This window comes from Strix aluco, chromosome 8 (genome assembly GCF_031877795.1).
Source record: "Strix aluco isolate bStrAlu1 chromosome 8, bStrAlu1.hap1, whole genome shotgun sequence".
NCBI classification, from domain to species: domain Eukaryota; kingdom Metazoa; phylum Chordata; class Aves; order Strigiformes; family Strigidae; genus Strix; species Strix aluco.
Genome location: NC_133938.1, coordinates 30462393 through 30488810, shown reverse-complemented (window position 1 = coordinate 30488810; position 26418 = coordinate 30462393). Strand labels below are relative to the sequence as shown.

Here is a 26418-nt window from a genome sequence, read left to right as displayed (position 1 = left end):
TTCCATCAGTGGTTCCCCCTCTTGATCATGTCAGAAATTTGTCATGTTGGACCCTATTGTAACTCCAGGCATGTGTTGACTTGGATTATGACCTGCTACATCCTATTTATTATAGGTTTATTATATGGCTTATGCACACTTGTCTTTACAACAATAAATATTGTCCATTTCAAGAAAGCAAAGCTTTGTGTTGACCTCTGCTTCACTTCCTCGTTGTCTTTCCCTGCGCTGAGGGATGCTCAGTGGGCACTGCCAGGGATTGCTGCAGCATGGACAACCCCATCCTCCCGAGATGGGCTGCACCCGGACCCCAGCTCCTGCCCGGCTCCCTGGAGCCGTTGGGCTTAGAGTGCCTTTGACTTTACGTTTCACTGTGTACTCAGGCTGTCAGCTCTCATCAAACGTAGCCTTAATTCCCCAGATCATTATCCCAGCTCAGTAGGAAGGGAAAGTGCCATTAGCTAAATCTGATTTGATAAACAGGTTGTGATTATTTGGACTATGCTCAAGAAGATGTATATTCGATTGAAAGAAAAAAGAACAGCCGTAAAATTTTCAGATGGTTCCAGTAGAAGAATGCCTGTTCAAGTGCTAGAGTTTTATTTGTGGCCAGTTTTGGTTTGTGTTTGGGATTTTCTAGAGGGGAGGTTTGTTCTATTTTAAATTAGCATCACCAGGATCTGCTTGGGCTACTGTTTAGCTAGTAACATTTTTGTGGTTAATTTAGGAGCTGCTTTTATCATTTGTAAGAAGCCACGGCTTTAACTTGGTAAGAAAAACATTGAACATAGTATGTACAAGTAGGAAAAGAAAGGGATGCTAAAAGAGCCTGCCTAAAATGCCCAGAGCCCTGAGCTGGGTAGCTGTGAGGAGGTATAGGCTGTTCAGTTACCTCCTGTCTAGTGAAACAGGTTTTGGTCACAACCATGACCATGTAAACTCGAACCTGGGGGGATATTTTACTAGCTCCTTGGTGTGATAGTTTGGGTTTTTATCATGATCCTTATGTGTGAACTTTTCTTTAAACTTGGAAAATGGAATCAAAAGCAGCTTGGAGTTGCATAGTTGAGGTGGTAACTCTTTAAATGGTGGGTTTTGGTCAGGATCTAGAAGCATTTTTTGGGCAAAGCTGCTTCTTTATTGCAAGTGTTTTTGTTGAAGACTGCTGCAGTTGGTTTTAGATTTCTCCTTAGTCTGCCGTGAGATTACACTGGAGCTGAGGACTCTGGGCATCAGGTCATGCACAATGCTGCAACATAACTAAGGGTTCCAGTTTCTAAGTGTATGCTGCCTTTTTCTATCTCTTCTGAGTGGCATATTTTTTTTAAGTCACTTTTTGGAGTGCTAAATTAGTGATAGTGGTGAACGTCTTCAATTATTTTTGGCGCATGTTGCAAACTGAGAAATTAATTTCTACTCTGCTTTTCTGTTTCCCTAGGAGGTTTCGAGAATAGCAGCACACATTTTGTCTTATTTTGCTTCTGAAATTAATCTTGATGATAAAATCACACCTTAACAAGATGAAATGATTTGTGTACTGGATAACAGTGTAAGAGAGAGGGCAGGAGGGAGAAGAAGGTGCAGGACTGCCATTTCTCAGGAGTGACAGGTCATTATGCGACTGGGTCAGTTGCCTTTAAAGCCTCAACCTCAGAGGACTGCGATCCTCCCCTATGGATGGAGGGGGCTGTATAGAAGACAGCATATGACTCTCTTCAGCAGTATGTAATTAAAAAGAGAGGTTGCATTTGGAGGTGATGCTTTTTTTACAGATGTTGCTTTGCAAACAGATAGGGAAACTGCAGCAGCAGTTTTATAACTATTTCAAAGCGTTGTTTTTTCTTTAAATATTGTGTTATTGGGCTGATTTTCTGGACATAGGGACAATGGAACAGTGCTTTCAGTTGAAAGATGTAAATTTAAACTCTTCTATATTTAATAATTTGATCCAAAAGAAATCTCAGTGTATCACAGATGGTTTAATATGACATTTTGAATATAGGGAGTGAACTTGTGAGTTTCATTTATATGAAGGCTTTTGATTCAAACAGCAACTCTTAACAGATATCTGTTACTTCTTCCCAAGAGAGTTCCCAAAGTGGGGAGAGATTATTGTTTTTGCAGTCTGACCTTGTGCATGTTAAATATTATGTGGTTGTAGGCTGCGGGCAGACAATTCTCACTGTGGGCTGCGTTGCCTCTGTTTGGTGGAGTCATTTCAGCTGTAGAAGTTGTCAGAGAGCAGTTGTCCTTTCCTGTCTTTTTAAAACCTCTAATAAAGTTTATAATCAGGAAAGTTACAGAGAGTTTCAGGCTCTTCTGTACTTGATTTTTCTATATTGATCCCCATTTTCTGTTCAGAAAGGCATCCTCTTTCTGGAAAATACCTTCTGCAGAGCACTGTAAAATTATTTACAGAGGAGTTTTGCTCTTAAATTTAACCAGAATTGAATAAGACTGCAGAAAAGGTCAGAATTGCACCCATAAGAGGAAATCTTGCTTAAGGGGTAGGGAGCAATTGAGAATCACCATGAAGTTATGTAAGGTACTGATGAAGAGGATTAAATTGACAGCCAGGAGACTGTCGGGCAGAGCTTTGGGTCGTGGAGTGGCCTTGGGGCTCCGTGGTTGCTGGTGCAGGGGTGTGTGTCCTGCCAGGTGGAGGTGACTCCAGCTCCCAGCCATCTGCTCCAGCACTGGAAACCTGCTCGGTGTCCTCCTGGCCAACGCCAGCGCCCTTGGTCTGCAATGGTGCTTATCAACAGAGGTGGCAAAGCTGTGACTGAAGCTGTAGGGAGGGAGAAAAGCCTGGAAGGAACTAGTTGTACAGAACAGAGAGAAAGATGATGTCAGTTATGCTGGTTTTAGCATAAAAAGATTGTTATTTAGCCAAAAAAGATTATTTTCTGAACGTACATAAAGCAGCATGTTTAAATGAACACCTTTCTCATACTTGAGCTATGAGGGAGAGGCTGACTTGTTCTGAAAACACATCAAAATGATATTTAAATTCAGGTTGACTGTCCCTTTAATCAGTAAATAACGAGGAGTGCTTCTAACCTGCGTGAGCCTAAACTGAGGAAAAGAGGGATAAATTATTACAGCGGATCATGTACAGCAGCAAGTAGTGTTGTAACTCCTGATCAAAGCAGAAGCTGTGTTTGTCTGTCACCGGGAGCTTGGCAGAGGGGTTGCATTGCTCTGAGCTCCAAAATTCAGCGTCACATTTGAAGTATGTTTTTTTTCCTTTGATTTCCTTACTGTCATATAGAAAGATCGTAAACACATAGTTAGTAGTGGGTGCACAGATATGAGAAGTGCTTTGCTTACTAACTTGTCAGGTTTCATAATATTGTCTAACAGGGTTTTTTTTCCTAACGCTTTTTGTGCGTTTGCTTTATTTGAGCAAGGCGAGCAGCTTTCCTTTGTGCGCACAGTAGACATGTGGTCACTGCTTTGGTATTTGGATGAGACCCTATCTGCCTGGCTGCCTCCAGCTATGGCTCTGCCAGCCTGGGGACGCCTGACCCTGCCTCCCTGTGCTGGTTTATGGCCCCTGGCTACTGGCTGCAGCCACGCAGGTTGGGCTTTTTCCATCCAGAACAGGTATTCGTACGGTCCTCGAATGAGCATCCTCTAGAAATCAGATCCGGTGTGGAAGTCGAGAGGTCTGAGTTCACATCTAATGCTGCTTTAGTCTGTGCTGAAGGGACAGCCCCTTGATTTTAACTCTACTATTAAAAACCTGTCTGACATGATGACTTTTTTTTTTTTTTTTTTTGGAGAACATATATGTTTTACATAGGAGTGCATTAAAACCTTTAGCAGGAAGGAGCATCATCAAAGAGAAATACACAGAGTTGTTGAATGTAATGCTTAGTGGGGGAAGGCCGTGCAGTAGGTGATTCAATGCAATGCTTTTTCCTACAGGCACGTTATTTGAAGAAAAGATATAGTGCTTCTAATGGGCTCGGTAGGCAAGTTGCTAGCCTCTCATCTGACTTTTCCTTCTCCTTGCTAACAGAAAAGCTTGCAGAAGCACAGCGCAGGTTTACTACTCTTCGGACTGAGTTACAGTCAACTTTGGATGCACAAAAAGAAGCCAGCGGGGCTTCCACGCTGCAGCGGCGCAGAAAGCCAGTCTTCCACCTGTCCCATGAAGAGCGTGTCCAGCATAGGAATATCAAAGATCTGAAATTGGCCTTCAGCGAGCTCTACCTCAGCCTCATCTTACTGCAGAACTATCAGGTACCTGCAAAAAGAGGTGGTTTTATGGAGCCCTGTGTGTAAGTGACTCTGTGCTTTGTGTATCCTTGAGTTGCCTCATTCAAGCCAGTTTTGTATTTCTTTTTTTTATTTTGGGCTCCCTAAACATTTTTGATGAAAAGGCAGATGCCTAGCAGCTAGCAACGTACGCCTTGTTGCTTTTTGTTGAGCTAGAAATGCTAAGCTGACCTGCAGAAGGACCTTCCTTCTCCTTCCTTTCCTGGGCTGGCTGACCCCAGCACCCTTGGCCCAGGCATGAAGTCACATCGGGGCCTCCTTGTTCTGTACTGTGTTGTTATGTGCAGGGCTGGAGCTGGCAAGGTGGGGAAGAAGGTCTTTTATCTAATATTTGTAATGAAACTTGAAATGCTAACGTACTGTTTCCTCTTGGCGTTACCATGGTAGTGACTGTGACCTTGCTATATCAGAATTTCTTGTTAAAACATCCATTTTAAAAAAAAATATTTTTAATTCTGTAGGATACAGGCTCCTTTGCCTTGAAGTATGAAAAAACCAAATCTTTAGTTGTACTTGGATTTCTGGCATGAAAGGGCATGGTAAATATTGCAGATACTGATTTTGTTCCAAAAATCTTGAAACAAAAATCTGAAACTGTTAAGATCTTTTTATGCTGGGCTAGCTCTTTTGGTGTTAAAAACACTGAAATGCTTTTAAATGTCTTACTGTGAGGGTTTTTAGCTTGTTTAATTAAGAATGTTTGAACTTAAATTCACTACAACACAACTGTATTTAGATCTTTACCAACATTGTACTGGAGAATTTTGCTAAACAAAATTAATAAGAATTAATTGAATACCACTCTGCAGTATGGACAAAACTTAATTCTTCCAAAATTCTGAGTGTCTGTACCTCTCCTAAAGTGATACTATGTCTCTGAGCACGTGTCCCGAAACTATTTATGAGCTTCTCAATAAAGCCCTTTAACTATTAGAGATAGTTTCCAGTTCAAAAACCTGGGAAAGATAGCTGTAGCTTTTCAGGAATGGAGCGAAGCAGTATTACCTGCTGTGATTTCTTCACTTTTTTCTTTTAAAAAAAAAAAACCTCTTACTATTGGTTACAAAAAAATCCCTTCTGAGGCTTGATGAAGAGTTTAAATAGGGGATGACATAGGTCATTCCTCTGGGAAAATGTTTTCCTAGTATTCATCAGTGCAGAAAGGCATCTTGCACACTTACATTTTTGCTTTTTGCTACCATGAGTCCAGATCCATTGGATGTATACTAAATATTGATGTAAAACCCATCTGAATTTGATAGCTTTCACAGTTTCCAAAAGGAGCAGAGCTTCTTTCTACAACGTATCTTCAAAGAGAGTATGAGAAAAATTAGTTCAAATTGGTCTTGAAGTTGAGGACAAGTAATACAAGAACTAAAACAGACATAAACCAAATCCCAGAATACTACTCTTAATCACTTCTGAGCTTAGAATATAAGAACTGGGAACATTCAAGCTCTTGCCGTTTTGGAGAGGAAACACAATAACCTTGTGGGAAGATGATGTACCTGAGCCCTTCATGTAGGAGATAAAGTGAAGTCAACAGTAGCATTATAAATATCAAACTATGACTTTGATGAAAGGCTGAAGTCTTGAGTTGGGTTACTAAGAAAGGAAAATCCACACGGAGCAAATTCCTCAGTCTGTTAGGACTGAAGCAAGAGCAAAAGCTGCATGTGTTCATTCCTAAGGTACACAAACCAAGTATCAAGGGAAAGTATAGCTTGTCTCCAGGACAGCTGTTACTTGTTTAACTTGCCAGTAATTAAATTTCTGATAAAATTAATGCGTTAACAGCAATGTATCATTCTAGAGTATGTACGTATATAAATAAATCTATTTAAAATAATGTGGTTTAGAACAAACAAATCTTCAGAAATTAAGTATGTAGTATTTACCTATACTGTATATAATATAGTACATTCATCAGGCAAATAATGGAGCCTGAATCAGTCTTATTAAACTTCTGTGCATTTGTCTTGCTGGTGCGTTTCCTAATACATTTGTATACAAGCAAAGATTTTTGAGTCCATTGTTTGATTCTACTTGATCTTGCATTATATTATTGTATAAATTGCACTGTGGTTTTTTTCACCTTTAATGACAAAACATTCCATTAGTCGATTCACTTCAATGGATTTGATTAGTATCCAGCAGAAATGAAGTCAGGCTTGGAGAAAGCCCCTTGCCAAATAAAAGCATCACAAATTGCAAGAATAGCAAAACATCTGACTGTGTAAATGATGTCTGCATGTTTCTTGTCGGAAATACCACTGTCACCAACAGTGTTTTTATCATGCACTTTAGGGCTGCAGAATTTTTGCAGCCAGAGGATGAAATGCTGCTGGAGAGGTACTAGGGTGTCTGGAGCAACCATGCCCCGACCAGCCCAGGCACACCAGAGTTAGGCTGTGATTGCACACATGGCAGATAAAGTGATGTTAGTTCAGGCTACAGAAAAATCTCTGACCAAAATCATCATTTTGTTGCATTTTTTCATTTCAAATTCCTGAAATAGTGATCTGCTGTCCCTGGGGTGAAATGCTGGTTTTTCCAATAGAAAGTAATTAAAGTCTCTTGTCTGCAGTAATGCAGATCGTTAATGCATTGGCTTCCTGCTCCTGTCTCCCTAGCCTCATTTCCCCACCTATATGATGGGGTCTGGTATTAAATCACTCTAAGCATAATTAGATTGAAAATAATTTCAGTGAGTAGTTGGTGCCTCTCCCCAGGGCACTGGATTTTGCCATTTTCCCTGCTTTTCTTTCCAAGCTACTTTCTAAGATATTTTAGAAGTGAATCTTGCCATGGTCTGTCTGCATTCCTGATGTTGCTTGAACAAAACGTTGACTCTTTTGAGTGGTGTTTTCTGTATAATGTAATGCAGGATTTCAAATGCATCTTGTCACAGCAATTGCCTGCAGTGTTGATGAGCTTTCCCTGTCTTAGTGTGCATTAGAAGAGCGTTGGGTCAGGGCTCATAGATAACTTGGAAATCAACCGTTAATTCTTGGTTTAATGCAGCATCATGTGCTTATCTTTACAGACTAGAGAGTTACATCTCCCACATCTGCAAGCCTGAACTAGTTTTGCAGTCATTGTGCAACGTACTCTGTGGAAAAGGATGCTGCTGTGGGGATGCACCTGTCTGGATTTAATCTGCAGCACTTAAAATTTTTGTACAAGCATTTCCCTTCTAGAATACACTTATCTGGGAAACTTGATTTGGAACCAATGTAAAGTTTAAAGAGTCTAGAAGTCAGTAGCCTAACCTTTTCAGAAGGGAAAACCCCTTGAAGGATAGGTGACGACTGTGGGAGCTGGGACAAAACACAGCCTTCCTGCAGCTTTGGGTGTTTAAGAGCTCATTACAACTACAGCTAATCCAGAGAGCAGTTGCTGAGTTGGAGCACCCCGGACATAATCAGTAAGGTGTGCCCAGACAGAGGAAGCATCTTGAAAAAACTTCAGGCATACGAGTTTTGAGTATGTCCAAAGGTTATTTGTCTTCAGTGAGGTTTCATCAGGAATGTCGTTTCTTCCTGCGTTAAGGAGGAGAGTGGGAGTGATTTGGCTTCTCAGGGAATATGAGGTTTAGGTAGTTCCCTGTGAATAAGTTATGTGGTTTTATGCCCTTGAGTCCCACATTTTTTCTGTTATTTGCAAGGAATATATATTACTTCTAATAAAGTAATCGCTCAAAAACTTCCTGACAGTAGATGCAGTTAGTTTGATTCTTCTTACTAACTATTCCTTTTTTGCAAGCACTGGAAATGTAGCCATTGAGCTTTCTTGTGAGCTGACTGAGGTTAAAAGCCAGTAACTTTTCCCTTGTCTGCAGAACCTGAACTTCACCGGCTTCCGCAAGATCTTGAAGAAGCATGACAAGAACCTGGAGACGGCGCGGGGAGCAGAATGGCGGGTGGCCGAGGTGGAGGTGGCACCCTTCTACACCTGCAAGAAGATCAACCAGCTTATCTCTGAAACAGAGGTAAAGGTGCTAGTCAGGGCACCGCTCCTTTTTTAACTAGAAAACTGATGCTACTGATTCCTATAATGTTTTGCCTTCTCTAGCTTGTATTCACCAAGGCAACTATTAATTGATTTTGCAATGCCACTGATTACTGGCACTGCTTATGTAAATTTGGATATGTTCTATTCAGCTGGTACCTTTTCACTCTGAAAAGCTAATGCAGTATTAGCTTGTATTGCAGCACGGTGAGCTTGTCATATCGTTGTTACTGTGTATTAGAAGAGTATTGGGCCAGGCCTCAAATGTAACTTGGAAATCAACCATTATATTTGGTTGTTGTGCTTATCATGAGAATGAACTTCTGTGATGTATATCTTTATCTCCTTAGGAAGTGGTGACCAATGAGTTAGAAGATGGAGACAGACAGAAGGCTATGAAACGTTTGCGTGTTCCACCCTTAGGAGCAGCTCAGGTGAGAGGCCGAGTTATGTAGCAAAACTGCTTCTCCAACTTGTCAAGGTGCCAAATTAGATTCAACATCAGAACAAAGTCATGAAAATAACTGATGTGAACATGCTCCACAAATTGTGAGGGGGGGACGGCCACATAATCTGCTTTAGTTCCGGAAGACTTGGAAGCTTACTTGTCCTAGTGCATGCAGACAAGGTAATGAAAGGATGAGATAAATAGCAAAAGGAAATTTGTGCTAATAACATATAACTAGTGTTTGTGTGGTCTGGAATATTTTTCAAAGGGCGTTGAGATGCCCGAGCTCTGTTGCAACATGACAACGACATAGGCAAGAATATTGTGCAGCATTTTCAGTTTAAAAAAACCTCATTTCAAGAGCAAGAGTGCAATCAGAGATCAGAACATTGTATCTCTGATTACTCTGCAAATTATTCTGACTTTGCTGATAACCTATTTACCCCACCTTAATTCCACCATTGCTTTGTTCACAGCCTGTACCAGCCTGGACTACATTCAGGGTTGGATTGTTCTGTGGGTTGTTCATTGCACTGAACGTCACTGTCATACTTTCAGGTGGGTATCCTCGGCTGGACCCGGCGGGCTGCCTGCCTTGGTTCCCAGGTGTTCTCGTCACTTAGTGAGCACCTGGATCTGAACTGGGTTGGTCGGGATGTTCTGGGTTAAATCAGCCTGACTCAGATCACACTGTTGTGAATTATTAGTTCTGCTCAGTAATAGGCTGTGTTTTTTCTCCTGGTATATATATATGCAAGTTTTGGACTTTGAACATATTATGGTTTGTTCTCCTGGCTTCCTCCTTATTCTTGGAGGGATATTCTGGAGGTGCAACATCCGTATATAAAGACAGATTTCTGTTATTGTTCTGTGAACACAGCCCTCGCCCACCTTGAGACAGAGGCTTGTAGTACATAAGTTTTGCATGGTACTGACTCCCTACAGGGCATGAGACCAGACATAGAGCCATGTAAGCACCATGCCACTTGAGACATTTTCATGTAGAAATTTCTAGGATTTCAATGCCTGATGCCTATTAATTGAATCTTTCTTGTTGGCAGATTTTGGCAAGATTGTTTACAAGCTGCAATAAATTATTGCTTATCTCAGGCCTTGGTTTTATTCTGCTTTGTGCCTTCTGAGTTTGGACTCTGATTAGAGTAAAAGCCATGTTAGTACTGTAGATCCAGATACAGTGCTTAATCACAAATGGCTTTACTAATTGTGTGTGTGATTTCAGTAGTGTTGTAACTTGCTTAAGCAGTACAAAGGCAAAGCTTACCAAATCAACGTACAAGCTCTTGCATTAGGGAAAACCCATGTCTGTGTTTTGGACTTAAAAGAATTTTTAATCAGATGTTTCTATAATTGGATCCAGTCATCTCTTGGGATAAAATGTCTCTTATTTGAGAAGACATTTGCAGTGCTTCCCATTTGGTCTTCTTATGGTAAAGGCAGAAAGTTGACCCATCTGCGTGAAAGATCCGTTTAATGTGTAGAAGCTGTTCTTTATTCATCGTATCTTTTTGGTTTTTTCTGTTACTTACATGTTTGATCTCTGTGAGATGCAAATATGATTGAAGCCAGTTGTGTTTGCTTTATCTCTCAGTATTAAGAATGAAAAAGTGACACAGTTGTGAGAATGAATTCATAAAAATGATTATATCTCTAAAGCAGATGTTACTAACCTGGTGTGAATAATAGGTATGTTTGTATCAGCAGGCATGATCTGATATCTGTACGTTACTTCAGATATTGGGCAAAGACTGTGCTCTAACTGCAAAGTGTTTGTTTTTAATTGGATATTACTTTGCTAACCTCTCAGCTACTTTTGCCAAATTGTTTTTATGATTTGATTCACTCAGATGGGATTTTAGTGTTGTATGTGTAGAATCTGTGAAACAGCATTAGAACATGACTTCTAATAGTAAACCACTTCTGTATTGCCTGCTTTTAAAACTAGAACAGCAGCATTTTACAATGAGTTCATAATAACGTGGGGTCTTTTAAAGGCTGCAAACGTTACAGTGACATCTTCCTCTCTGCACACCTTGTTCAGAGCCTGAGCTTGCTGAAGGGATGAGCTGATCAAGTGTCATGTTTCTGCTGAATATAGGAGGTGACTTCGTTTGTGTTAGATTTAAGTGGGAACAGCATATGAACGGAAAATCTCTTTGCCTCAGAGCTGTAGTACGGAGCCCTGGACTGGGTTGTGCCCATTTGAGACCTCGTGCACCTTTGCTGGGCACTTCCCTGCAAGTGGGGTCCTTGAGGGTCTTCGGTCAAACTGCTCGGCTTAGTGAAGACAATGGTTCAGTTAGGAAACATGAAAAGGGACTCAAACCTAGCCTTTACACTGCAGAAGCTAAACTAGATAGGGTCTTAGTGTCAGAGGAGAGAATGTACATAAATACTCCAGCTTCTGTGTTAGTATCTCAGCTGCTTGTACTGTTCAGTATCTGCTTTTTGTCCAGAACCAGCTGCTGCTCCATGCTGCAATAATAGTCCTCTATCACCCTGAGAGTCCAGAAATAAGATTAGCGGGCATGAGCTATGGAAGTCATATGCTATACTGTCATACTGAACTGTGTTCACCTCAGGATAAACCTTTGTCTGGGAGTTCTGTCTCAAATAGCAAACAGCGCATCTGTCTTATTCTGTCTGGTCATTTCTTACTCAGTATTTTTGGGGCCACTCTGTCCTGTGTGGGAAGCACCTCCCTTGGTTTTGTCTGCAGGTGTTTCAGATTAAAATTTGAAAAGCTGCTTTTGCAATTCCACATTTAAGACTCATTTCTTTCAGCTTCTTCAGGGTGTCTGTCATTTTTGTCCAAAATTTGACTCTATTTTGACTGAACCCAATAGTCTCTAAGTTTTAAATTTAAAGAACAAGTTCCTGAGTCATTGTTCCTTGCGCATTTTTCCTCCATAATTTTATGTAGTATAAAGTACAGATGCTGAACACATAAAACTTCTTGTTAAGGATATGCTTTCCCTGAAGAAAAATTTGAAAAACTTGGGGCTGTAATTTAGACAAGAAGGTTTGTGGGAATAAATTCTCAGTGTCAGTTCTGTAAAACTGCATGTTCTCTCCCCTCTTAAAAAACACGTGGGTAAGAAACACTCATTGAAACTGAAATTGAGGATTCAAATAACTACTTTTTTGGTGCTTTTCTCATAAAACCCATATCGGGCAACCAGGGGACAGTATTTTGCAGACAGACTTGTGCTAGAGTAAGCTGCTGCTGTATAGGGCTTATTGTCGTTTGAAATTAAGCAAATTTGTTTCCAAAACCCTGAAGACTGAACAAAGGAAGCAACAGGCTTTCCAGTATTGTTGCCTTGTGTTGAGTTTTCCGTTTGGGTGCGGCTGGATATTATATTGCTAGTTATGAATATGTATTGCATTACAGTTGTATTGAGTTCAGTGATTAGGCGCAGTTTAGCATTGTTTTAAATGCTGTAAATGGTGCTTCTTTCTTTTGTGGGGAGCTGAAGTATCTGTGTATCTGTCTGTTGGGATTTCATCTCCATTAAACCAGAACATTTAAGTGCATATAGTCACGATTTATGCTAGTGCTGTCCCTTGTGCCTGTAGTGTGAGACAGGGGACTTAAGATGCTGCTAATGACCTGACTACACCAGCTGGAGAGTGAATTTTCCCCAGAATACTCCTAAATCCCCTGCCAGGCTAGGCAAAAAGTCCTCCGTTTGCTGGAATACGCAGGGGCGTACGAGTGTACCCTGTTTTCACGGGGTACAGCCGAGCATCTGCGAACCAGCAAATAAAGCAGCTTTACTTTGTGACGTGACTTGTGCTATCACTAAGGTCGTTTCATTTTTGTCTTTGCCAGGTGTGGCTTTTATAGATGGACCAAATGTGTGGCCACTGGTGAGAATCTATCGAGGTGGCTTTCTCCTGATAGAATTCCTCTTTCTCCTGGGTATCAACACGTATGGCTGGAGACAGGCTGGAGTGAATCATGTCCTCATCTTCGAACTCAATCCCCGCAGCAACTTGTCCCATCAACATCTCTTTGAGGTAAACAGAACAGATAGTAGGAGTAGTTGAGCTGGGCAGTGTATCAGGAGGATAAATCCTGCACCGTTTCCTGGCAAGGAGTTCTAATACAATTAGAAGGGGAAGTTGCTGAAGTCTGATTAGATTACAGGGTTGAGCACTGCTCTCCCTTTTCTTATAATGAGAATTCACTGTAGGTTTCAGAGCTATATTTTCATAAGGTATCTATGTGTTTTTTCTATCTTTCTGTAGATTGCTGGTTTCCTGGGGGTTTTGTGGTGCCTGAGCCTGCTGGCATGTATATATGGTAAATTCACCTACATCCCTATGCAGGTGAACCCACTCATCTTGTACGGCTTCATGTTGCTTTTTCTTATCAACCCTACCAAAACCTTATATTACAAGTCCCGTTTTTGGCTGCTCAAACTATTGGTAAGTCTCAAACCTGATTTAAATAAATAATTTTTTTTTTAAATACTGTAGCTGAGCAGTTTGAGTTAAGTATATCCAAGCATCACTAATCTTCAGGAAAGAGAGATGCTTACACCACTGTGTACTCACAGAGCAGACCTGATAAGGTATTGACTGCAAATGCTTGTTGAGCATGGGTTTACAGAAGCAACTTCTGCTTGTCTGTGCCAGTCTGTCATTATCTTTGTATTGCAGGTAGCTACTTGTTAATCTTCCTATAGACAGCTGTATACATAGTTCTGCACATACAGAAACACTAGAATATCTTTGGTTGTTTGTTCCTTAACGTAGTGAAACAGTTTGATTAAGGTTCCAGTGCTCTAAGGCAAGGCTGCACGGATGCCCCCCAGCCCAAACTGGGTGACTGACAACACTGAGAGCGTTCACTGACAGAGAGGGAACCTTTGCAAAGGTTACTGCTTATAAAGTTATGTTCATGGGTGGGGTTTTTTTTTCAGCAAATCTGTTTGTGGTCTTGAACAAACTATTTATTTTAGACCCTGCTCGTATTTTCTAGATAAGGTAAATCTGGTAAATTGAATGTAAATATACATGCTACTTCAGTGTTCCAGTTATAGGTGGGTGCTCCAAAAGAACAGTTTTCAAACTTCTTGGATGGCTCATCGGTTTCTTCCCAAATGGCTGTTTCACACGTTCATCCCCACCCTGTATGCTCTTTTAAATTTACTTTAATCAAGTTAGTTCCCTCGATACCTTATTCTTGCTGGAACTGCTCTGAGAGCATCGGGCGGAAGAGGGTTTGGCTGGCTGATGTTATTCGTAGAATCGTTTTAATGCCAATTAAAACAATTAACTTTATCTGGAATATGGCAAAGATGAAACGTAGAATCATGCTTCAAGCATGTGCGTGCAGGTATACACACAGCTAGTTAACCTCTGTGCGCTTACCTCTGTTATTTCATTTGCTAGCTTGCTACTATTGCAGTTCTTCCTTTTTTGCCTTCCAGCATTCAGTCATCTCTCATAGATGTACCTTTAGTCCCAAGCCTCATTAGTCTTACTGCTGTCCCTTGGTACTAGGGGAAGCCCTGGAAGTAGTCTAACCATGTGAGCAATATCTGTGCTAATTTACCTTAATATGTTAAACATGGTAAAAGTCTCAGTCTTCACAGAGCTCTTGGGCAGTTTCCAGTCCCTGCTCTATCCCAGCTGTCTCTAGACTGCTCTGCAGTCTGCAGTACAAGCATACCTTGGGGTGTGCAGAGGCCAATTCATCCCAAGGTCTCCTGGGGAAAAAAGCTTCATCAAAATGCAAGATCACCTTAATGGTGGAAAATGACACAGTACTTCTGACTGTGTGTTATGCGGAAGGGGGAAGGGCAGAAAAGAGGCCAGACAAACCACATAAAGAGTAGCTGTTAGGCTTTTCTAATTTTTATTGTATGTAATTGGCTGGCTGGGTGTGTTTTATTTCTCCATGCAGTCGCCAGCAGCTATCTGGGTGAAAAGAGGTTTAAATAGCACAATTCTTAGAACTGTGCTGTTCACACAGATTTTAGTTTGGTGAGCGTTTTTCTTCACGCGCTTTGATATGTTTCATTTCCATCCAAAATGAAGTCTGACATGTTGGGTGTAGCAGAGCATTACTGGCACCTTCAATTTTTCTAGCACCGAATCAGGAGGATACTTCAGTGTGTTGTAGCATTTCCTGATGGATCTAGGAGGCTTACTGCATCCACCCATGATCATCAACAACTGCTTGTTAGTACTCAGGAGTGGGATCTCTTTTGATAATCTCCGAGGCACTGCAGGTTACATCTGAATTGATCTTCCTCTGCGTGAAAACAGTTATTTAGCCCTTAGTAAGTTTAATTCCCATGCCAGGCTCTTCTTTCTCGCCTACGTGCTTAGGTGAGCGGTTTTTTGCCCCGTTGCTGCTGGATGAGAAGCCCATGAGTGCCCTTGTGTAGGCTGAGGAGAGCAGCTCGCCGGGAGGAATCGGATCCGAGCACAGGGGATGGCACAGCGTCTGCATGCCCACGCTCTCTGCAGGGCGCCGAAATGGCGAAACAACTGCAGGGAGCCTGTCTGTGAGAGGTGAAAATCTAGGAAGTGTTTAGCTCCAACTCAAATATCTACCATCTGAGCAGTTATTAAAACGGCAGTAATCAGCACCAGGAAGTCTGTGCTCAGATTGTGGAACTGTTGGTATATAACTGCAACTGATGACTTGAAACTGAGGTTCAACTCCAGCTTTTGGTGTTTTATGAGTTTATTCTTGTGGCCTGTCTTCTCTGGAGGATGTTGCAGGGACCCTTCTCAGCTGGGAAGGGAGGAGTTGCACCCTCTGGTAGCTGGGCTGCAGCTCCAGCTGTGCCTGGGTGATAGCAGCAGTTGGAAACCACAGTGCCTGACCTGTGGGGTTAGGAGGGTTCAAATGGCAGCTCATGTTCTTGAGGATCGTTGACTGAGATGCCAGTGCCTTAGCTAGGTCGTGGACATATCTGCTGACTCCTCACCCACTGTAACCTTTAGGTGGAAAGCTTCTACTCTCTTCTACTCTCTTAAAAGCTTTATGCTGTTGTCTGGCAGTGCCTAAGTGTCTCTCTCTAAATTAAATAACAACGGGGATTTTATTTCTTTTTTTTTTAGGGAGACCTGTCTGTAAGGCTGTTTTCACATTTCATTTGTTTCAGTCTGTCTTTATGGAAAAAAATGAGGTCTATGATGAAACAGGTAAAGATCGTATCAGGGAGTGTTGGTAAAACAGAGGAAGGCTGGTGTGGCTTCCCTGGAAGGCTTTGAGGACAGACCTCACTAACGGCTGGCCCTGTTTGAGCCTTTGTAATAGGCACTGTCCTACACGAGCACAGTGCTTTTTGGGTCAAGAATCTGTATCTGCTTTATGCCACTAAGTCTTAATCCCCTATTTGGCTTTGAAATTGAGGACCAGAGTCTTAAATTGGCATTACAAGCTGATGGGAATGTGTCAGTCCTTTCCCGGGTTTCTGTAACTCTGTACCCTTTAGGTTAATAAGGAGAGCAATATAAAAGATCAGTGTTAGCCTGTGCTTTCATTAATGTAAAGGTTCATAAATCTCTGAACTACCGGATGGTGCTGGTGCTGTCTCTTTGAGAAATTGGCTGTTAGTAACTATAACTAACTGGGTAGAGAAAGTTGTAATCAAAGGTAATGGACCATGAAAATTGTCTGGTTTGAAAGTAGCAAAACTGCCGTTAAGGCTTCAAGGGAAAGTGGACTGGGATTGAGGGGGAGTCTAACTGACAGTCAATAGGATTTCCTCTGCCCTTTCTTTAACTCTTTCCCTGCTAGAGGCTTTGGCAGATCCAACAGTAACAGTCATCGCTTTTACAACTTCTAACACCAAAGAACAGCTAATGTGTTAAGTAAACCGAGCCATCATCAGACTAATGACCATGCTGAGGGTCTATAATCTAACTGACATTAAGTGTGAGGGAGAAGGTAAGTGTGGAAGGTGTCAGCAGACATGACATAAATGCCTGAAAGAGAGCGCTGGTCAAAATGAGGAGCGACAGGAGAAATGGAGCTGTGTAGAGATCTTACGTGGAGACCAGGAGTTTCTGGGAAAGAGCTTGGTTGGAGAAGACTGGGCTCTTCTGCCAGTAAAAAACCAAAAAAGGTGGGGGGGACATGAATAGATGCATACAGGAGGAGGAAAGCAGGAATGTTATTTGTACTAAAAGTTATCTTTTTTTTTTTTGTCAGCGGTCATGAAATGTCAGCAATAAATCTTCAAGCGTTTCTGTTATTTCCATATTTGTTCAATGCTGTGATGTCCTGCCACTGCATTTAGATGTCTTTTACACTGTGTCATGAATTATTCCTTTTTTTCCCTGACAGTTTCGAGTGTTCACTGCTCCCTTCCACAAGGTAGGCTTCGCAGATTTCTGGCTGGCTGATCAGCTCAACAGCCTGGTCGTGATACTCATGGATCTGGAATACATGATCTGCTTCTACAGCTTTGAGGTTCAGTGGGAGGACAATGCTGGACTTTTGGCAAATACAGGTAGAGTTATGCTGGCAACCCAGGCAAAGGTGGTCAAAATGACCTGAAAAACATTGAGCAAGGCAACTTCATAATCATCTATCTGTTTTGAAGAGGGCTACCAATGTCATAGGAAATTAAATAATTGGCATTTCTTGTAAACACAGCATTAGAGAGTTTCTTACTTCTTACTCACTTTCTTACTTCCATCCAGAGAAGTGGAATTTCAGATGTCTGTTCATTTCCTAATCCAGTCATTTGGCCTGATCTGTATATTCATCAAAGAATTTAGACACAGCACTTCTTGACTGGAAAGAGAAATCCACTTTCCTGGCATTGTTGTTTTATTTCATAGTGGTTTAACCATGTATTTGCTTTTAGCCTGTTCTGTTGCTCAGCATGAAAATGAGTTGCATGAGCTTGTTAACCACAATTTTCTGTGCTGTAGCCTGTTTCTTACAGGCTCCATCACAGTACCCTAAAGCAGCAGAGGATGGAGAAACATCCTCAGAGCTTGTTAGTGCCACCCGTTATTCAATCAGAGTTGATGCTGTGACACCAGGGTTGTGCATGCTCTGCTGCTTCTCTCCTTTCTATCCAGAAGAGCCGCAGAGTTGGCATATGAATTTTGGCTTTGGCCTTCCCAGTGGCAAAATAGTACCTGTCTCCTCCTGGATCGGGCTGTTGTCTTTCCATTTTCAGCAGTGACTGGCAAATCGTGTTGTCTGATGGTTTTGACACTTGCTGAAAGATTTTGCAGTATGCTTCAATAAGCATTAGTGCTCGCTTTGTTCTTCCACTCTGTCTGATCCTTCTCTTCCCTGTAAGACAGTGTTGCAAGTAACTAAATATTTATTTATTAAAAATAAAATAAATAAAGCAACTGAGTGGATAACAACTTGTCCTCTTCCAATCCAAACAGTGGAATGATAGCACAGTGCTTTGGGATAAATATCAGCTAATAACTTGTCTCCATTAGTGTCAATAAGAAACAAATGTTTGTTAGTGGGGTGTTTGGTTTAGATGTGCTGAGAGAGTCAGTATAAGAATACAGCATGCTTGGGGGTTCCAGGCAAAGCTGGGGTTTTCCTGGTCATTTCCTCAATAAAAAGAAGGCTTTCAAACACCAGGGGTGTGACACAATGTCATGTTGGTGTCATTGCCTCTCACCCCAGTTGATGAAGCCAGAGCTATGCCCTGGCTTTGCTTTTTAAAAACAAAACAAAAAAACCCAAACCAAACCAACCTCAAACACATACTGAAATACGTTTTTTCCTATATACAAGAAAAGTGGGTCAAGGACATCGTAGGCAAAGTAGCCTTTTTGAGCTGTCCTGCAGAGTTTGGAAATGCTCTCCCATTTATGCACAAACATTCAGTGTTGAAGGCCTTTTGTAATTCCATCCTTAATTTGATTATTCACAGTACTGCCAACAGCACAAAATAAATTTAAAAATAGATTATTTCTAATCTTCTTTCATGTTAATTATACTGGCAGCAGTGAAATAGTTAGATGATGATCTGTCTGGATGTGTTATTGATGTCATGTCACCTGAACATTTCCGAGAGGGAGTAAAGGGCTTCAGGATACTTTCTGGGGATGAGCTGCTTGCTGTTCTGGATGTGTGGTGCCTACGTAGGAGACATCGGTGGGGAATTGCTCTCCTGTCACGTGATATTACTCTTACCGAAAGGAAGACGATAGGAGTTCTTAAACTGACTGACTCTTTGTCCCTGAAACTTTTTTTCTTGCAGATAATCAGATTTGTTACAGCTACTCCTACGGAGTGAGAGCAGTTGTCCAGTGCATCCCCGCTTGGTTGCGATTCATCCAGTGCCTGCGCCGTTACCGTGATAACAAACGGGCCTTTCATCTGGTTAACGCTGGAAAATATTCCACCACCTTCTTCGTGGTGACATTTGCAGCCCTCTACAGCACTCATAAAGGTATTGGTTATTTTGGAAAATCCCTTACAAGTCATGGGCTCTGCTTTTTACATGGGAGAAGCTCAGAATTTGGCATCCCATTGAAGCAGGAACTTTTGTCTTTTGGCACCTGTGAAACATCTCAGTGGAAAGGCAAGGGCCTGCCTAGCTTGCAAAGAGTATTTTTAGATCATCTTCTAGGTATTTTTCACATACCTGGTCTGCTTAGAACTGCACTTCTGGAGTGTGAGAGAGAATTTTCAGGTTTGTCTCCCGAAAGGAGAAAACTAAAATACCTGTGAGTTTTTGCTGTGAAGGGAGCTTGAATGGGAGATGTAGAAGGAAAGGGATAACACAGGAACTACTTCTCCCTTGGCATTCATGAATAGCTAACCTGGATCATCTGAATAAAGGTGGTCCATCATTCCTGAATGTGGGAAGATGTGCACAGTGCTGTGAAAATGCCCTCTCTGGATTTTCCTGTGTATTTTATCCATGTTTTTTCTGCAGCTGGTAGGGGGAGTTGTTTCCAATCCATTTAACTGCAGATTGAGCTCTGATCCCTGAAGTTCCCCATCTCCCTGGAAACGACAATTACTCGATTCTGCTCTTGTTCTGAGGGAAAAAGCTTTTAGTTTCTGCACTTCAGGCAGTCACCCTGCCTTTCATTGTTCTGAAGTCCTAAAAGCTGTATTCTTTTATTTGAAAATATATGCCTTCTATATCTCTAGAAATTAGCAACTGCACACACTCATGAGCAATTACTTATCCTGAAATATGACTGTGGCAGAGCAGGGAGAAGCATTCAAGGCATGCTTCTAGTTAACATGATGGTCTTTTGGAGGGGTGGCAGGGTTATTAGAAACCTTCCTGCGGCCAAGAAATGGCTGTTTTGACGTAGCTGGGCCTGAAGTCACACCGATAACGTTTCTTAAACCTTGCATTTTAAGGGCAGAGAGGTGCATTGGTGCAGGCTGGCTGAGGGCTGGAAGTCAGGCGCTCTGTTTCCGGAGGTACATGCAAACCTGGTGTGGGAGCATCAGTGGTGGATGCAGCGCCTGGCCCCTCCGTGCGTCTCCTCCCGGCTGCCGTGTCCCCGGAGCTTGTTCTCGTTTTAACTTGTTTGCTCAGTGACATTCTGCAGCTCTTCTGTTCCAGCCCTGCAGTCCAGTTAGTCACCGCCACCAAACCCTGAGATGAGACAAGTACAGATTGCCTGGCTATAGTCACTGCGTATATGCGTTTATATACAGTGCCTGCTCTGGGGAGGCTGACTAATGCTTCTCCTTCCCAGGAGGCAGAGCCTTCTGTGGGAAGGTTGGGGTAGGTTTGGAACCAAGAGGAAAACCAGCATCTGTCACAATGTCCTGTTGAAGAATTTGACCTCTTTCTACTCCCCTTGAAGTTTACATCCGTGCCAGTACTGCTGACCCCTGTTCTCGTTGCTGCCATACATAACTGTTGTCTGCTCTTCAAGTCTGGCAGGGAGTGGGTTGTAATGAGGTGTTTACGAGCCAGGCATGGGGCTTGTTCCAACTGCTGAGAGATATTCATGACTCCCAGCTTTTGTCTGTCCGGTTTTGTTAGTGGGAGTCAATAGCATGTAGTTGTTGGTATCCTACAAAAAAATTTGGAAGCTTTGTGGCCTTTGGAAATCACAAGTTAGCAGAGATTTTGTAAATGTCACTGTGCCTGAGCTTCTAGCGATTTTTCAGAGGGCTGCCTAAAGACCTTGCTGTGTCTTCTCAGCCCTGCAGGCCTGTTCCCATCCTGCCATAAATACACTTTCTATTATGCTGTATCTGTTAAGAATCTAATTTATCTATGTGCTTTACATAGATTCCCAGTTCTTTTTGAACTTGGAATCAGATGGTCTATCATCAAGTTATGATGTTACTGTTGAAAATAGATGCACTGCTCGCCCACACCTTCCCTGTGTCTGCCTAAGGATAGCAGAGACACTGATCTCTTACCTACAAAACATCTGTTGGGGGCTAGCTGCTTGCTATTAATGAAAGCAAGCACTGGCCAGTGTCAAATTGGTAAAGATCCTTGCTCCTTAGACCTGCTCTAATTGCAGTAATGAACCTATTAATTGCTGTGGTAACAAGGGTTTTGTTTAAACAGCCTTTCATGCCTGTGTTTGCAAGGCTATGACTTATACCTCTGGAATGACAGTGTTTGGCTGCCAGGACAAGAGGGTAATTGGTGGCCTTTTCTTGGGAGGTCAGGTAATGTACACCAGCGCCCGTTCTCCACTTGGGAGTCCTGGGGATGTTGCAGCCCTCTGAAAAGGCTTGTCTTCCTCCCTTGATTTGAACAGTGAATAATTTGTAGCAGGTCTGTAGGTTTTTAGCTCGTGGTCTGCCAGCTGTGGGAAGATGGACTGTGCGGCTAGGAGGGTTTGTTGGCGTTGAAAGCCAGCTAATTCATACAGAGCACTTAGAGCATTCTTGTGCTGTGTTTTTGTATGCTTGCTGGAAAACAGCTCAAACTAAACAAATGTACAAGTGCCACCTTATTATGTTTAAGTGATGTATGCTGCTTCTAGTCATATGTGGTACTCCCTTCTCCAAACCTCCTGTAGCAAAGGATCCCCCCAGCAACACAGCGTACTGTGGGCTCTTGACAAGTATCTCAGTTTCCCCAAAATATCACTGTTTAATAATTCATATTGCTCAAGCAGTGCATAATTCTGATTCTTTCTTCCTCCAGAGAAGCCGTTTCTTTACTTTTCTTCCTTTTGATTTAGATGCAGAATGCAATTTTCTCTGCTAATTGCAGTTGGGATGTTAGACCAGTAAGATATCAAAGTAAACTGGTGGGTTTTCTCTCCCGAACTTGTGATCCTGTTGTCTTGGGACTAGACTAGTTTTACAGAGCTAACTCCAACCTATCATCTTGATATTTAGAGACTGAATTAGTGAAGCTGAAGTGAAAGTAGCAACCCCATAAGACTGGAGCAGGCAGTGGTTGTGTGGCCAAGTGCTGACACAGCCTGTCCGCTTCACCACGGCTCAGAAACACCGTCGCGTTTCAGGGACGACAGCAGCAACCCAAGGGCAACTGTTGCTGAGCTCCCAAAGGAAGAATTCTCAGTATTTTTATATCACTCAAAGGAATGGGAAGCAAAGGCCGCGTTCTGTAAATATAGTCCTGCGGGGTATGTTTGCACAGGCAAATGAGGCATATCTGTAACTCTAAGCTACCTAGCAACTGGCGTGCGTGCCGCCGGTCCCTGCCCGCTCGCAGCGCGGCCGAGCAGAAGCCTCTGCCCCCGGCTTGTTCCTACCCTTGCTTTGCACTAAGGAGTTGAGCACTGGCATTAACTTCCCTGGCAGTGCTGAGTAGCTTTCCCCAGAGCTAGCCAACTGAGTATTATATTGCCTTATTTAATCCCTATGGAAACCTGCGTGGTGCTGGGGAAGCAAATTATTCAACCTGAGTCTGCAGCAGACTATTTACCCCAAGTGCAGGGTTATTTTGACACACAACTACGTGTTGCAGTGTTTTTGCTCTGCCAAAAACACATGTGCCTTCTTTGACAAATGCACCATTGTAGCTGCTTCCACTTCAGTCCAGCTTGTAGCATTCCACGGGGATCCCCTCTTGCATAAAGTGTACTTGTATTTAAGAAGGTACGCTGACATACCTAGAATAGCCAGCCTTGGTTTCATTCCTCACTCAGAAGTGGTTCAGGCTTTGTATGATAGGTTTATTATATTTAGGTCTTCAGCTCACATGAGAAGCAGTGCAACTGGAGTTGTTTTGTGCTACTCTGAGAGTGCTGGTCGCTTCTTAAGATTTTTGTGTGATTTATGCTCCAACTTTATTCTTTGTAAAATAAGATGCATCTTGGTTTTGCTACTGTCTGTCAGTTCTCTCTGACTCGATGTCTTTTGCTCACGTGGTGTCATCAGAAATATCTGGCTCACGTAGAATATAGATTGGGCTTCTGTGCTTGAAGAACTGAGCTTCTTGAGTGCTTTGTAGTCTTCAATCTTCTTCTTGTTTTGTGGGATTTCCTTTTTCAGCGTGGTCATTTGTGTGTTTCCCTTGTTTTTTTCAGGAATGTGCTACTGAGCTTAAGTACAAGTACTGGCTTAAAACTGGCTATCTGGGTTTTTAACCTTTAACTGAAAGGAAAGATGGTTTGTGGAAGTTTTCATCGTCAGTTTGATTTACACACCTTCTTCAATTAAATCCTTGTGGTCTGGGTAGTATCCAGCTATTTATTAACCTCTAAATTATTCCGAAGTTAATCCATGCAGCCTGGAAACTTGAGTAAGCATCTCTTCTTCCACACCACTCCCATGCCATTTCCCAGGTACTCCAAATGAGACTGTTGAACACCAGCTCTCATTGGCTTGGAAGTGCCACGGAGAGCCATGGGTTGGTCTAAAATAATGTAACTGCCACGCACTTTCTCATTAAACAGCCCGGGAAATTGACAGTAATTAAAAATATGGAAGTTAACTAAATAGGGCTGTCTCTAAAGAGTAGTGCTTCTGTCTGTGTTCTCATCAGCACTTCAGAAACAGGCTTCTCTGGTGAAATGCTGTGTAATTTGTTGGTTTTTTTTTTTTAAGCCAGCGTAAGAGAAAACTGTGAAACTCCTTGCTTTGCCAAGGAATAGAGATGTGAGCCGTCAAGGCAGGAGTCATCCTTCGATTAATGGGCTTTTGCAGGGAGGTGTTGGACCATCCCTTCCTAATAGAGAGGTTCGACCAGATCTGACCAGATGAAGATGAATGGGAAATGTGCTGCTTTTTGAAAATACAGCGGAAGATTCCGAGGTCTCTTAAGTGCTGGCCACCCCTCATTAATCACAATGGCTTCAGCTGTTAGCAGTGGTGATACAGGCTGCCGTAGCCGGTGGAACGGATCGCTGGTTCTCCCACAGTCTGTCCCACCACAGCTCCCCTGGGGAGGGCTGTGACTTCCAGGTGAAGGATGGTGATGCACAGCAGGAAGGGGGAGAGGATGGTGGTAACGTCAAACTGTTGCACTGGGAGCTGCGGGAGGATGCCTGACTGCATGCACCCTGGCTCTGCTCTTCTCTGCCAGCTGAAGTACTGGGTAGTGGGTTGTGTCACTTAACCCTTGTTGCTGCCGCATTAGAAACTGCAGGGTGCAATGCCCGTGCAGTTAATTTGCTGGTAGGTGGGACAATAATTAACTGTGATCCTAAATGATTACAGCGGCAGAGGAGAACAAGGTGATGTGAGAGCTGGGACTAAAATGACTTTTACAGAAATCAGACATCGGTGCAACAGCTTATAGTCCCTCAACTGAGAAATGTCATTTCATTTCTAGGGAGTGAGGAGTGGGGCAAGGCAAAATAAGTGGACATACAGAATTCAAGTACAAGTCTTTTTTTTTTTTTTTTTTTAAAAAAAAGTACGAAACTTAAAAAAAAAACCAACCAACCAAACAACCCATTAATGAAAGAATGAAACAAGTAGCATTTGTGAGCTCCTGTTCCCTAGCTTATCCCTTGTGTGTCGGTAGAAGATCTCCCATCTCTCCCCTTCTTTCTCAGCACTGGAAGAGCTGTCAGCACTGTGGCAAGCCAGACCATTTGATTTGGGTGTCACAAGAGCCTTATAGAGTGCTTGGATTGACCTCTTGAAGTAAAACAAACTTTGTAATGGGATTAACTGGCTTCTTTCTTAATACTTGCAGTTTTTTGTGGGGCTTGCCTTAGCACAGCATACTGGCAACTCCATCAGGATGATTATTTGGAGGCGAAACGTGCAATGTCTGTCACATTGCTGTGAGCTAGGATGAATTTTTGTCTGAAACCCTGTCATCCTGTGCCCAGGAGGCCTTCAGTAATGAGTTGTGTTCATTAGCCAGTCTTTCTGATCCTTTCCATCAGAGCAGCAGCAGTGTCATTAGCAAAGAATCGGAGGCATTGCCATGGGCAAACATTTCCATCCTGGCCTCTGACCTCCTCCCAGCTTTGACGTGGGTCTCTGCGGCACCCCGAGCCAGCCCGGCTTCTCCACGCTGGCTTGTTAGCTTCTCTAATTGCTTAGACACCCGTCTCAGTGATGGTGCTTCAGGGTGGAGCTGGGAAGGGTGAGGAGCACCCCGGCAGGGCTGCAGCAGGACCACCGTGACCGGGGCGGAGGTGCCGGCAGGAGCTCGCTGGCCGGCAGCTTGCGGTAAGTGAGCGGGGAAGGCGAGATGAGACGGCAGCCTGTGCTTGGCGGGGAGCCCGGGAGGAGGGGGTGTTAGGCAGAGCGGTTTCGGGAACTGCCACCGCACCCCGAATGTCAGCACAAATGAAGCATAAAATCCCGCAGGGAAATCTTGCCATGCTTTGTAGGTCTACAAATGTCAAGCAGGACATTCCCAGTGCCGACAGCCGCACCAGGGGGGCGGAAGAGGCAACCTCGGCACCCTGCCGCTGCGTGATTCATGCGTTCGCTTCTCAAGATTGCAGCTGAGGGAGGGTTTTAATAGCTGGGATTTGGAAAGTGGGCTAATAGTACCGTTCATATCTCTTAATACACTTTTGTGTTAAAGGTGGCTGGAGAAGCGGGAACACTAATGAATAAGGTGTAAGTAAAAAGGGTGGCCTACTGTTATCTCATTTCATGGGCACTTAAGAGGGAGAAGCCTGACCTTTTTTTTTAATGGAACGTTTTAGAGAAGTAACTGACTACATCACAAGTGATTTACCTGTGAAATGTATGCAGGTCTGGAGTTCTCTAGTGCTGCAGAAATCTAGGAGATGAGCTCATCTGACAATTTTTTTTTTTTTTTAATTTTGATTTTGTTTGGTTGAAATTATCTTTTGAACGAATCTGCTTTTTGGATCTCAAAGCACTATAGAGGTAGCAGGTGATATTGTGTCCCAGTCCCTAAATTGTTCAGTGAAGGCCCTGGTTACCATGCTATTTATTTCTGATTGTGAATCCAGAGATTCTTATTAGTGAGACTGCTGGCAAATGCTTAGATTGGAAAGCCCATCCTTCTCAAGGTAGCAGTTAAACATCCCCCAAGAACACTTCTCAAGTGCTAGAGAAGCCACCAGAAGAATCAGATCAAATCTCAGTCATGACTGATATGCTTCCTCCTGTTTGCAATTAAATCCCATTTTTCTGTTTGTGAGATACAAGCAATGAGATTGCTGTGATGTCTTGAAATTAGACAGTCGTATCCTACTACAAACCCAATGCAAACCTGCAGAGTATTTTTAGGCAACACATGATTTGGGGATTTCCCTGCTCTACAAGTGTAGAATCTAACTAGAAGAAA

At 42.7% G+C, this 26418-nt stretch overlaps 1 protein-coding gene across 1 annotated transcript in view; it reads left to right on the top strand.

Annotated features, from left to right (window-relative positions):
- XPR1 (xenotropic and polytropic retrovirus receptor 1) overlaps window positions 1–26418 on the top strand; it is a 114221-nt gene that overhangs the window by 74766 nt on the left and 13037 nt on the right. Inside the window, exons 4-11 of the mRNA XM_074832945.1 lie at window positions 4025–4248; window positions 8126–8275; window positions 8646–8729; window positions 9220–9301; window positions 12597–12784; window positions 13016–13195; window positions 17079–17244; window positions 18979–19170. Coding sequence (XP_074689046.1) covers window positions 4025–4248; window positions 8126–8275; window positions 8646–8729; window positions 9220–9301; window positions 12597–12784; window positions 13016–13195; window positions 17079–17244; window positions 18979–19170 — 1266 coding nt within the window. The remainder of the gene's footprint in view (window positions 1–4024; window positions 4249–8125; window positions 8276–8645; window positions 8730–9219; window positions 9302–12596; window positions 12785–13015; window positions 13196–17078; window positions 17245–18978; window positions 19171–26418) is intronic.